The sequence below is a fragment of the Macrotis lagotis genome, chromosome 8, assembly GCF_037893015.1.
Source record: "Macrotis lagotis isolate mMagLag1 chromosome 8, bilby.v1.9.chrom.fasta, whole genome shotgun sequence".
Lineage (NCBI taxonomy): Eukaryota > Metazoa > Chordata > Mammalia > Peramelemorphia > Peramelidae > Macrotis > Macrotis lagotis.
The window spans coordinates 110,894,490-110,908,942 of record NC_133665.1 but is presented as its reverse complement, the minus strand read 5'-3'; the positions used below and the strand labels follow the sequence as shown (position 1 = coordinate 110,908,942).

The 14,453-nt window shown below is 39.6% G+C and overlaps 1 protein-coding gene across 1 annotated transcript in view; it reads left to right on the top strand.

The window, feature by feature from the left end:
* LOC141496087 (store-operated calcium entry regulator STIMATE-like) overlaps positions 1–3,834 on the top strand; it is a 72,255-nt gene extending 68,421 nt beyond the window's left edge. The window contains exons 9-10 of the mRNA XM_074198213.1: positions 3,072–3,192; positions 3,479–3,834. Coding sequence (XP_074054314.1) covers positions 3,072–3,192; positions 3,479–3,585 — 228 coding nt within the window. The 3' untranslated portion in view covers positions 3,586–3,834. The remainder of the gene's footprint in view (positions 1–3,071; positions 3,193–3,478) is intronic.
* Positions 3,835–14,453: the final 10,619 nt, after the last annotated feature.

The following is a 14,453-nucleotide window of genomic DNA, read 5'->3' as shown; positions in this document are numbered from 1 at the left end:
AACCCCACTGCCTTGCAACCCCCCCCCAAACCAAAAACCATTATGTATCAGCTATCTCTGAGGAGCAATGGAGAAAAATCTAAAGGGGGACCTGGAGTGGGGCCATGAGTATAGATGGAGCAGCCCTGTGGAGAGAGAAATTGAGATTCGAACCTGCACCTGCACCCAAGACTGGAGTCGTTTGTCCTTTTCCCAACACTTAAGACCAGAGCCAAACACTTAGCCCTAGAACTTGACTACTAAAGGTCCAAAACGGCCCTTGACCCCCCTAGATAACCTGTCCCTTCTAGGGTTGATGCTGGTGAGGAGAGAACTGAGGACAGAAAAAGGTGGCTTTACCATATATCAACATCACTTAGACTCTCAATGAAGTCATGCACAAAATGTCCCCAGGCTTCTGTGCCAACCAGGCAGACAGGAGGGGTATTTAGAAACAGGAACTTTCTATCGGCCCCATTAGATTATCCATGTACACCATCCAGCTGGCTCACTGAATGTGGCAATCTCTGAGCCTCTTCCAGCCACATGTCCAAACAGGGCCGGCTAAAGAATTCTAGACCTCTTGGAACAGGAAGATTTTTGGCCTCCTTTCATCTCAGTCAGCAGGTCTCTGAGTCCTGAGTTGTTGAGTCCAAGTTCCCAGCCAATCAACAAGCATTTTTTAGAATAGTCAAATGATGTAAACAACTATGTGAAAAAAATATTCTACATACAAATAATTAAAGAAAGCTAGTTATTATTAAATAAAATCTAATTATTAACTAAAACAGCTCTGAGGTCCCACCTCACCCCCACCAGATCAGCAAAGTTGACAAAAAAGGAAAATGATAAATGTAGGAGGGGTGTGGGAAAATATACATTAATACACCGTTGATAGAACTGTCAACTCCCAACCATTCTGGAAAACCATTTTGTAACTATGGCCCCAAAGCTATCACAATGTGCATAACCCCTTGGCAGTGATGCCATTCACTACTAGGTCTATATTCCTAAGAAAACCAGAGAAAGAGGAAAAGGATCTCTTCAAAATGACAAAATCATGGCAGTCTTCTGTGGTGGCATTTCAAGGGCTGCGCATCAATTAGAGAATGGCAAAATAAGTAATGGCATATAAATGTGAGGAGATATCCTTGTGCTGTTAAGAATGAATGAAAGGTGTATAAAGCACTGACCCTGGAGTCAGGAGTACCTGGGTTCAAATACGGTCTCAGACACTTAATAATTACCTAGCTGTGTAGCCTTGGGCAAGCCACTTAACCCCGTTTGCCTTGCAAAAAACCAAAAAAAAAATGAATGAATGAAAGGGGTAGTTTTTCGAAAACTTGAGAAGCCTTTTATGAACTAATGCAAAGTAAAGTGATCAGAACCAGGGGAGCAATTTATGCAAGAACAACAGTGTTCTAAAGACAGAGACCTTTGAAAGACTCAGGAATTCTGATCCACCTAAATGATCTATCACAATTCTAGAGGACCCAGGAACAAAAGTGTTCCATGTCTTCAGAGAAAGGGTGATGGATTCATAGTTCAGATTGAGAAATTTTTTTGGCCATGGCTGATTTGGGAAGTTGTTTTGTTTGAGTATCCATGTTTATGCTAGAGGTTTTGTTTTTCTTTTTTGTCCGGCTTGGGGGGAGGGCAGAGATGGCAGGGACAGAATGCAGATCTGAAAAGAAAAGAAAATAGAATTTTAAGAAGAAGCATAGCTGTTAGTTAAGTACTAATAGTATTTAACTAAATAGTACTTAGGTAATATTTTTAAGATTTGTAAAGCATTTTCCATGTTATCTCATTGGATTTTTGCAACTACCTTGGGAGTAGATTGTATTATTATACTCATCTTACAGATAAAATAGACCCAGGAGGTTAAATGATTTATCTAGGGTTATACAGCTTATAAATGCTGATGGTACAATTTGAACTCAGGTTTTCCTGACTCAAATCCAGTGCTTTATCTGTGTAACCACTTGACAAAGCAAAAAGTCTTTCCTCTAAAGGAGCACATGGTTTAATGAGGAAGATAACTTACAAATTTACTAGGTGATTGTTGTCCAGTCATGTCTGATGCTTTGTGATGCCATTTGGAATTTTTTTGATCAAGGGACTGGAGTGTTTTGCTTTTTTTTTCTTGTTACAGATGAGTTAAGTGATTTGCCCAGAGTCATACAGCTAGTAAATGTTGGAGGTCAAATTTGAACTCAGGTCTTCCTCACTTCCTCACTCTATCCACTCCATCACCTATCTGCTTCCAAATAACAATATAAATGGGATGGAGTGATGTTAAAAAAAAAACAACTAGAGGAACCATGCATATATGGATCCTGCTTTCAGATTTCTCTAAGCTGTTGGAGGAGGAAGGGGGGAAGCAGATTTTATGCTTGAGCTGGGGAGCTACAAGCCTGGGCATATATAAGAATATATAAAGACCTTCATAGAGGTCACTGTCTATGGAAAGGGCTGACATATAAGTGTAATCCAGGACTCATAACTGAATCTTTATACTCCAGTGGACTGATTTTAGTCTTGTAGGCTTCTTTGTCATAACACTCTAGAGTTCATTTAGTTCCCATCTAGGGCTTTCCTTGGGTACATTATTAGAAGGTGACTTATTTTATCTAGAGAGAGAGATATAAGGTAGAGAGCATTGGGTCTGGAATCAGAGAGAGATAGTCAGAGAAAGAGACTAGAGTTTAAATTTGGTCTCAGATGCTATTTAAGTTGGAGGACCCTAGATAAGTAACTTACTTTCTGTTGGCCACAGTTTCTTCAACAGTAAAACAAGGATAATAATCAGAATCCCCAGAGTAAGGATCATATGAAATATTCTATTTGTAAAATGCAGTGCTTGTCTTTTTTTGTTTTTATTTTTGCTTAGATTGAAGATTTTTCCTCAGATGCAAGTATTCGGGTTAACAAAAAAATCAAATATGACAGATTTTATTCATCCAAGTATATGTGTGTAGCCTCTTACTTCATTTGAAAGAAAGGTCCAGGGGAGTAGCTCTGGTATGTGAGGAGGTCATTGTGTCTGCTCTAATTTAAGATTCCAGTTTCTTTCCCCTTGGCATCCTTAGGAAGCCCCCATCAAAAAGAAACGTCCTCCCATGAAGGAAGAGGATCTGAAGGGAGCCCGAGATACTCTCTCGAAGAACCAAGCGATCAAATCCAAGACCTACCAGGTCATGCGAGAATGTGGTAAGTTTCTATGTGACTGTCAAAAATCCTGAGAGAGAGAGAGAGAGAGAGAGAGAGAGAGAGAGAGAGAGAGAGAGAGAGAGAGAGAGAGACAGAGAGAGACAGAGAGAGACAGAGAGACAGAGACACCTTCAGTTCTAGGGGGAAACAGGGAAGAGCCCATAGAAAGTGTCCAAGGATGGGGGAAGAGGGAAGATCATCACCAGTCTTACCTGATCCCCTAAGCATTTGGGAATTCATTAGGGATGCCTGTACTAACCCCTTTCCCACTCTCTTCTTTCTAAAGAGGAAGCTGGCTCAACTGCCCCATCTGTGTTCAGCCAAAGACGGACAGGAGGAGAGACTGTCTTCGAGAAACCCAAGTCTGGGCCCCCCAAAAGTGTCTTTGGCTAAGGAACTCCATGCTGCTTCCTGACCCTGTTCATCTCCACCCCACCTCACATATGAACCCCAGCAACATGGACAGCAAAGCAGACACTTTTTTTTAAAGAACTTTTTTAAAAAATACACAAAATGTTCACAGCTCTTCCCCCTGAAATACAGGGTCCATGAGCTGGGCTCTGAATCCAGCCCACCATGGACCCCACAGATACAAGGATGTGTGAAAAACCCTTGAATAATCAATAAATCAAAGTAATCAGAGATGTTTGGGGGCACTGTTCTCTCCTGCCCTTGACCCAGATCCAGATTAAGTCCAAGGGCCAGGACAGGAGGGGAGAAGGCTTTAATCATGGGTAGACCTCTTTACAGGGAAATCTAGTGTTGCCATTTGGTCCTGGTCCCTTCCCTCCTTTTCTCCCTCCAAATCAACATTCTCTTCCAAGGGTGGTTACTGCATCCCCTGCCATATACAGAACTCAGGCCACCTTGGGGGAGGCTGCTCAGAGAAGATGCCACAAACCCTCCCCTCTGCAGCTCCTCACCTGACTACAAAGAGAGGCTTCACATTTGCTGCACAATAAAGGATAAATTGATGTGTGAGCATGTTGGTATAGATAGTGAGGGCATCTGGATCTGAAAAGAGAGAGGGATCGTGAGGTGAGGAGATTAGGGAACTCTTATTGGGGAAATGGCATTTGAGTAGAGCCTTGATAGTAAAGATTAGTGTTAGGGGAGGTGTGAGGGTCCAAATAAGCTTGGAATGTATGGGGACCAATGAAGACATTGACCTGACTGGAGGAGAGAATTGTGTGTAGAAGCATAAGAATCGAGTTGATCAATGAGATGCTATTTTGTAAAGTACTTTGCTACTAGGTACAGTTACTATTAGTTCCTTTCTGACCCTGAGCTACAGTTTTCAGTTCTTTCTCTCTCCAGTCTCATTTTTTTCTTATCTGTTAGGTGAGAAGGTTGGACTAGAGCAGAGGTTCTTTTTGGGGGGGGGTGGTAGAAGGGAGGAAAGATGTAATCAGGGTTAAGTGACATGGCCAGGGTCATAGAGCTGGTAACTATCTGATGGGAGATTTGAACTCAGGTCCCTCATACTACAGAGCAGGTGCTCTATCCACTCACTGCCCCAATTAGTTGTTCATTAGAGCAGAAGTTCTTAACCTTTCTGTGTGATCCCTTTGGTACTCTGGTGACCTACAGATCCCTTCTCAGAATGAAGGAAATGCAAAATTTCAGTAGGTGGTCAGTGAAAATAAAGATGCAAGTTTTCCTCAGTCAAGTTCATGGGTTTCATGATATCTATTTATTGACCCCAAGACTAGAGTATCCCCTTCCAACAATTAAGGTCTCCAAGATAGATAGGTAGATAGATAGAGACAGACAGACAGACAGACATAGAGAAAGAGAGGGAGAGAGAGAAGAGAGGAGGGAGAGAGAGAGACAGAGAGAGAGAGAGAAAGAGAGAGAGAGAGAGAGTAAGAGACAGAGAGAGGAGAGAGAGAGAGAGAGAGAGAGAGAGAGAGAGAGAGAGAGAGAGAGAGAGTGTGTGTGTGTGTGTGTGTGTGTGTGTGTGTGTGTGTGTGTGTGTGTGTGTGTGTGTTGGGGTCCTGCTTTCATTGAAGTTCCTGAGATACAGAGCCAGGTGGATCCTCCCATGTTCAGGAACTACTCTTGCCAGACTTTGGTCTGGCCCAAAGGGCTTTGCAAGATATTACATATTTAAGTTAAGGAAAATAAACTACTGATAGAATTATTAACATAGAGATGCCAGCTCATCAGTCCCAGGGCTTTATAAAGTTACTCAGATTCACAGTGTGTCCTTAGACCAGGCGTGGGATCTAGAATATAAGAACTGGAAAAAAAGGGAAGACACATTTAGAAAGCCCTTACTGTGTGTCAGGCATTACATAATTACTTTTTTTTTTTACAAATATTATCTCAACCAAGCTGTGTTATCCTTGACTCCTCCGTCTCTCTCACTTCCTCCATCTACCAAGAGGTAGATGCTATAATTCATCCCATTTTACAGTTGAGAAAACTAAGGCATTTAAATGAAGGTTAAATGAGTAGGGCCAAGCAACTAGTATTGCTGAGGCTAGATTTGAACTCAGACCTTCTTTTCTCTACATCTAGGGTTTTCTATCCACTGCACCACTGGCTGCCTCTGAAGCTTCTAAGAAACCTTAGAGCTCACCTAATTTAACTCCTCAGTTTACAAATGAGCAAACTAAGATCCTAAAAAAGGGAAGTCATATAAATAGTAAATTTGGGAAGCCTTGGACCAAAGCCCTGGTACTCAGATTCTTGAATCCAGAAGCCTTTCCCCTGCTCTCTCTGACCTTGCAGTCTCCCACATGAGAAGGCTGTTCTCTATGTGAGAGGGAAGGGGTGTTAGGAGGAATTCCTTCCTCTTTCCCCTTCCCTGGCCTGGTGGTCCTGGACCATTCCTCCTGACCCAGAAGTTCTTGTTCCCTATATTTAGAAGAAGACTCTTTCCCCTGTGGTCCTTTAAGCAAGTCTCAAAGAAATAATGTGGGGCAAAGAAGAGAAGTGAGTGTTGGAAATTAGGAACTCAGGGTTTAGTCCCTGGACAAACCCTTTGTCTTTTCTGGGCCTTACTCTCTTGATCCCTAAAATAAAGGTGGGGTGGGAGTAGGACTAGGTTCCTTTCATCTCAGACATCCTCTGGGATGCCACTCTTACTCTTCTCCAATTCTTATACTTACATGGAGCTGGTGCTTCATACAGCCTTCCCCAAGGTTTTGTTCTTTCTTTCTCCTCTGTCTGTCTGTCTCTCCTTCTCCCCCCTCTCCCCCTCTCCCTTACTCTCTCTCTCTCTCTCTCTCTCTCTCTCTCTCTCTCTCTCTCTCTCTCTCTCTCTCTCTCTCTCTCTCTCTCCCTCCTTATCAGCTTGCATGGATTTGAAGATCTCCATTCAGATGACTCTATTTAGATGATATGAAATTCTAGTCTCTCTCTCCTGATTCCAATCATGTAATACCACCTGCCTGTTGAAGATTTTAAACTGGATGTCACAGAGACATCTCTAATTCAAAATGTCTTAAATTGAACTCTTTATCTCCTCCCCTAAAATCATCTCCTTTTCCAGATTTCCCTTACCTGATTACCAGACTTTCAATTTCTCATATTCATAAGCTGTGTTATCCTTGATTCCTCCATCTCACTTCCTCCATCCAATCTATTGCCAATTTTTGTAGTTTCTATCTCAACAACATCTCTCATATCAATCTCCTGGTTCTTCACTCACACATGATATCACCCCCATGCAAACCCATCATCCCCTTCTTGCTTGGACTATTGCAGTAGCCTCCTAACGGGTTTCCCAGCTTCGATCCACCCATCACACAGTTTGCAAAATAGATTTCCTAAAACTCAGATCTATCATGTCATTTCCACATTCAGTGTATTCTAGTGGCTTTGGTTATCTCTAAGAACAAATATAAATTCAGATATTTAAAGCTCTTCACAACCTGTCCCCGACCTCATGATACATTTAATCTCCTTTCTACACTTTACAATATAGCCAAACTGGCCTTCTCTCTCTTCCTCACATTCAGTACCCCATCTCTTATACTTGGCCTTTGCACCAGTTCTCCCCCATGCCTGGAATGGTCCTTCCACCTTTTACTGGTTCACAGAATCCCTCCCTCCTTTCAAGAAACAGCTCAAGTGTAAGCTTTTCCTGATCCCCAACTGCTAGTACCTTTCCTTCCCTAAGCACCTTGTATAACTATCTAGCATTTATTGTATTTATACACAAACACAAACAAAACACAAGTTTATATACATTTATGTGTGTTTGTATTTATAGTTATACATATATATATATATATGTATGTATATGGGTATGTATATATTGCCCCTTTGGTCAGCTAAGTTGATATGCTTGAATTCTCTTCCCTAATAAGCTACCTAAGAGTGCTTCTGTATGCTTCCAGAACCTAGGACAGCATCTGGAACCTAGAATGGACTTCAATGCTGGTTGATCCCTCCTGAGCATCTCCTCCATCTCCTTTTTCAATCCACCTTATAGGTGTGAGAATTGTGGGAACTGAGAACCCCATAGACCCTATCTTGTGACTCAATTCTGGATCTACTTCAGTTCCTTTTCAACTATTCATCTATGGCTCTAGTCCAATTTCTGTCTTCTGAGAAATTTTATTCAATTATGGAAATTGTGAGAAAATGTTATTGTCTTGTTTGAACCTGGTCCTATGTGGCTGGAAAGTTGGACCACCTCTAGAGACCCTTAATTAAGGACTTAGGTTATGTTGTTCAGAAATCCAATAGATCTGAACATTGATACAAGGAATTTTCTCACAATTTCACATCTCAGGTAACCCATATATCTTATCTGAAAGCTGACCCTATCCTGGTTAATCAGTTACTTTTACCTTGTTCTTTTAATTGAATACAGACACTTGGCAGGGGTAACACCTCTTTTTTTTTTATTTCAGGGAATAGCACCTGTTCACTCTTCCCCTTCCAACTCAGAAAGCCCCTAATCTTTCTATCAATTAGAAATCAGATGACCTAATCTTGTATCCTGATTTATAGCCTAGCTTTTTCTCTTAATGCATAAAAATCTGTTTCCCTTTATATTTGGGATCCAGCACCAAGCTGAGAAAACTTGATCTTGTCCTATGCAATTTGCATGCATTGCTTAATAAATTGATCTGCTCAGAGGCTCAATCCTTTGTTCCTCAGTTTTTTTCCTTTCAGATTTCACCTGTTACAGAGGGAAAGACAGAAATATCCACAGACAATAATAATAGAGTTATGCTTGGAAAGAGCTCCTAGAGATTTGTTCCCACACCCTCATTTCCCAGATAAGAAAACCAAGAACCAGATAGGGAAAAGAACTGACCCCTTATCACATAGCTACAGAACAGAGATTCCTTTGATTCCAAATCTGGTGCTCTTTTCCACAAGATTGAAGCCAATCCATGAGATCAGATGTTCAGTCATGGGTCACAGATTACACGTATATGGTAGGTCTCTCCCCAAGACATGCTTGCTTCTCTAGATATATAGAGATGTTCATAATGTATCTAAAAGATGAAGATTCCTTCTACAACATTTCAGAAGTAAGCCCAGATACAGACTATTTTAGGTGTTTCTTGAAAGAAAAGCACAAGGTTAAATGTTTAATCTAGTCTCCCACTGGGGCCAGTGGATAAGAAATCAAACCTCCATATCCTTAGAAACAACTTGGGGTGGCTAGTGCTCAGACCTAATCCCTCTGAAGACTCAGATACAATGAACCCTCAGAAAGCTTGGATATGCTACACATGGACAGAACAAATGAGAATGGTTGGAGCAGGGGCAAGACTGGTGGATCGCCCATACCACCCTCAGATCATTAGCACAGAAGACAGGATGTTGGCACATAGTGTTTAGAAAGGGGTGGAGATGAACCTGGGTTTGAGAAGACTAAATAAATCTAAATCCTTCTTCCTCATTCCCAGGCCCATATTACATAATTTTGGAACAAAGTGGGGGTGAGGGGATGGGGAAGAATATGATCAATGACCACAATCTCTGATTTGAAGTAGGTTCACAGCAAGTTTCTGACACATAAAAGAAACATTAACATATCTCTAGCTTCCACTGCCCCTCTTCCACCCCCCAGGGGGAGGGGTCAGGGCAGAGCATAGATGGTGGGGAAAGATAAACTGAGGCACATTTCTCTGAGCAAGGTAACACTTTATTCATAGGGCATGAACCTAAGAACAAGATGGATCAATGACTGCCTGTTTCTAGCCACAGACATGGAGCAAAAGGAGTGTTTTCCTTTTATAGATTTTGGGGATCATAGAACAAAGAACAGAAAAAGATAGGTGACATTATGGGTCACTGTTGGTGTGTGTGCTCAACACTGTTGGGTACACAGCTAGAGGAGTGGGAAACAATATGATTGGCTGGAAACTGAGGATGGGGGGTTAGCAACCAGCCCCCTCAATCCTTTTTGAGTCCACCTGCAAAGTTAATAGTTAGTAGACTCGATTTCTTTGGATTACAAGGTATAAAGATACAACTCCAATTCTTTAGTGTTCACCCATATTTTCCTAAGGATAGCAGAATTTCTTGAAGGCAAGAATAGAATAGTGATTAGTAAGGGAACTGGATTTCTAAGTTTCATCCATTACAGGCCAGCTAAATTCTGAATTACATTCAGAGACAGAACTATAGCCTAAGCAGTTACAGGACAAAAATCAATAAACCATAAATAAGATTAATTAAAAAAGATATAGAATCAAAGTATTCTCAATATCCTTTGACCATTTATCATTTGGAGAATGGTGCTAATTCTTTTTTTTGACGTTGTCAGACCCACACTTTATTTAATTTTTTTAGAAAGTTTTTAGTTATTGTGAGTTTTACAGTTTTTCCCCCATTCTTGCTTCCCTCCCCCACCCCCACCCCCCACATAAGGCATTCTGTTAGTCTTTACATTGTTTCCATAGTATGCATTGATCTCAGTTGAATGTGATGAGAGAGAAATCATATCCTTAAGGAAGAAAAATAAAGTATGAGATAGCAAATTTACATAATAAGATAAGTTTTTTTTTTTTTCTAATTTGAAGGTAAATAGTCTTTGGTCTTTGTTCAAAGTCCACAATTCTTTCTCTGGGTACAGATAGTATTCTCCAGTACAGATAGCCCAAAATTGTCCCTAGTTATTGCACTGATGGAATGAGCAAGTCCATCAAGATTGATCATCACCCCCATATTGCTGTTAGGGTGTACAGTGTTTTCTGATTTTATTCATCTTGCTCAGCATCAGTTCATGCAAATGAATGGCTCTTATTCTTATAAAACTGACTCCATTCTCTGTCTTAGAAATGAGACTCCTATTTTATATTGTTTGTAATTATTTAAATGGAATTTATCTTTCTATCTCTTCTTACTGGATTTTGTTGTTTTGATGTACGAAAATGATGATTTATTTTACGCCCATCAACTTAGCTGAAGTTGTCAATTGTTTCACTTAATATTTTTAGTTCAGTGAAAATCTCTAAGTAAATCATCATATCTACAAAAAGGAGTAATTTTGTGTCCTCTTTGTCTATGCTTATTTCCTCAATTTATTTTTCACATCTTATTACTATAGCTAGAGCATTTCTGGCACTTTGAATAGTTATGATGAGAAAAAAACAATCTTTATCCTTGATCTAGTTAGAAAGGTCCAAATTAATTCCACTATAAATAATGCTGGCTCTTAGTTATTCCTGTTTTTTTTTTCAATTTTTAAAAATAAAAATAATAATTATTTATTTTTCTAAATATGAAAAGATAATTTTTAACATTCTTTTTTTTTAGATTTTTTTCAAGGCAATGAGGTTAAGTGGCTTGCCCAAGGCCACACAGCTAGGTAATTATTAAGCATCTGAGTAACATTCATTTTTGTAAAGTTTTCTCCCTTTCATTTTTCCCTTCCCCCACTCTTGGATAGCAAGTAATCTGATAGAAGTTGTGTATGTTACACATTCTATGTATAACATGTGTGTTATACATTCTAGTATTTTTATAAAAATAGGAATGAATTGTCAGAAGTCTTTTCTGGATCTATTGGTATAATAATATGATTTTTGTTGTTGTTCTTGTTACTGATATAGTCAATTATGTTCATAGTTTCCTAATATTGAACTAGCTCAGCATTCTTGTCATTGTATATAATCTTTGTGATGTTATCCTAGCTTTCTTGCCAATATTTTTTTTTTTTTAGGTTTTTGCAAGGCAATGGGGTTAAGTGGCTTTCCCAAGACCACACAGCTAGGTAATTATTAAGTGTCTTAGGCCGGATTTGAACTCAGGTCCTCCTGACTCCAGGGCCGGTGCTCTATCCACTGCGCCACCTGGCCACCCCCTTGCCAATATTTAAAAAAAAATTATATCGATATTTATTAAGATATATATTCTTTCTCTGTTTTAGACTTTTCATGGTTTGGTTATCAGGACAATTTTTGCGTCATATAATCCTTTCTTATTCTTTTTCTTTTTCAAATAGTTTATTTAGAATTAATTGTCCTTGGGGCGGCTAGGTGGCACAGTGGATAGAGCACCGGCCCTGGAGTCAGGAGGACCTGAGTTCAAATCCAGCCTCAGACACTAAATAATCACCTAGCTGTGTGACCTTGGGCAAGTCACTTAACCCCATTGCCTTGCAAAAACTTAAAGGTCCTTTAAATGTTAGAATTTGATTGAAAATCTGTTTCTGGAGCTTTCTTTGGGAATGAATAGGCATCTTGAATTTCTTCTTCTAAGAAAGGATTATTTAAATTGTGCATTTTGTATTTTTGTAAATATTCATCTATTGGATTTCTATTGGCATTTTATTGCCATTTCATTGGATGAAAAAATTCAAAATGTAAGAGCAATATACCGAAAGTTTAAAAATATTTGTATTGTACAACATTTTGGGATCTTACATCTTACATCACAGGGGTAAAGGGGATATTTGTGTACAAGAAATTAGAAAGATTTTCTACAAACAAAAAAATATGGCCAAGATAAGAAGGAAGAGGATATTACATCAAGTTTCTCTGAGAGAGGCTTCATTTCTCAAATATACAGGGATTGTAGTCAAATTTATAAAAATAAGAGTTATTTACCATGTTGATAAATGGCCAAAGGATATGAAGAGGCAGAAGGAGAAGTCAAAGCTATCAATAGTTTACATGAAAAAATCCTCCAAATCATAACTGATTATAGAAATACAAATTAAAACAACTAAGATACCACCTCAAATCTCATACCTGTCATATTGGCTAACATGACAGACAAGGAAAATGACAAATTCTGGAGAGGTATTGATGAGATTGTGAACTAGTTCAGCCATTTTGGAGAACAAAATGCTTATAAAAGCTTGCTATTATTATTATCATTATTACTTTAATAATTTGCTTTCCATGGATGTATTGCCACATATTCTGCCAATATTTGCCTTCCTGTAACTTCCACCCATTATTCCTTCAGAGATAAGAAAGTAAAATAAATCTAATCCCTCTCTCCCAGTGAAGACAGTTATCAGCCATGTGCTCTCCCTCCTCCCCCTCTCCATGTCTTCTTTTCTCCAGCCTAAGCATCTCCACTTCTTTCAGTGATCTTCATGGACATATACTCTGGACATCCTCCAGTTTAGCACCATACTTCCTAAAACGTACCACCTTGAAATATGTACAACATTCCAGATGTCAGAATACAAATGGCAGAATTCATCCTGCCAACCCCAGGGAGGCACACTGCACTTCTCAATGCAATCATAGATGACATCAGCTTATCAGACTACTCTGTTCCTTACAGTTCACTAAAATTCTATTGTCTATCAATTTAGCAAAGTTACCTCCACTTTTTATATATGATGCTGAGTATAGACTGACAGAGTGTGATGGTCCTTAGATTAGGGGAACTAACTCAGATGAACATAATATTAGACAAGAAAAAAAAATCACTCTGGAAAAGAAGGGACCTTAAGAGATCAATTATTTAGTGAAGTTCCATATTGTATAGAGGAGGAAACACAGGAGAAGTCCCTTTCCTAAAGTTACCCAGGAAGGAAAGCAGTGTCAGAGCCATGAATAGAACTCTGTGTTCTTCACTCCCAGCCCAAGGTTCTTTCTATGATACTGTCCCAATCCTATCAAATGACTCCTCCAAAAGAGGACTTATACAGGGGTAGGGAGAAGGCAGGACTGGAATGAAGAGAAGTGCTCCATGATTTCTCTCTGCCTTCCAATCCATCCCCCATGAATACCTGAAATTCCACTGTTAGTGACTAACTCCTTTGGACTCAGCTATTGACCTTTCTAGGTCTCTCAGGAGCCAAACAGAATAGGTTCACTGCCTCTTCCACAGGACTTGAAGGCAGCCAGCATATTCCCTGGGGCTTCTCATGTAACAGAGCTAAGGACATTTGTACAAATTGTTCCTTTTTTCCCCTTCAACTTCTGTCCTTGGGCTGTAGCCAATGGAATTCCTGACAGTGGGATCCCTGGGTTAAAGTGTAGAGCCAATTTTATGATTTTGAATCCTCTTGCCACAAGGCTTTCCAAAACATTTCTGCAATTGACAAGACCACTAGCAATGTGAGTTTCTCTGTAGTTCTGCATCTCTGTTAATTATTTCATGTATATACACACACATAAATATATATGCACATATATTATATATGCACATATATTTCTAGTATCTAGCTTTTTTTGGTACATTTTTGTTTGCTTATTGTCTCCCCCATTAGAATGTGAGCTCCTTGAAGACAAGAATTTTCCTTTACCTCTTTTTGTATCTCCAGCACTTAGCATGATCCTGACACATTGCAAGAACTTTAGAAATGTTAAAAAAAAAAGAAATGTTTTATTTACTGGGTATCAACATTGCCTTTTATCACCTTTTTTAGTCAAGTTGATAGCGTAAGTAGGGTCAAGTGGCTGAAATCTCAAAGCTGTCTGTGACAAGTTAAAGACTGTTCTGGTGTGTGGACTGGAAAGATCAAAATTAGAATGAATGATGTATTGGATTGGTCTTTTGAAATCTACTGAATCTCACTGCAAAGAAAGCTGCACTAACTGCAGGAGGGAAAGGCTATCTGGAGGTGTTAGGGTCCTCCATACTTACTATTTGCCAACACTATGCTGTTGCAGCCAATAAAATTAATCTGATTTGGGCTGCTCCAAGAGAAGCAAAATGTCCAACACCAGGTTGCTGATAGTGACACTGTACTCTTTCCTGGCTTGAAGTATGGTAATGAGTCCTGGACACTACCGATAAACTGGAACGAATTCACTGTCTTTCAGTAGAGGCAGGTGATCATGAATGTTGAAGAGCCTCTAATTCACTCTCTATGAGGA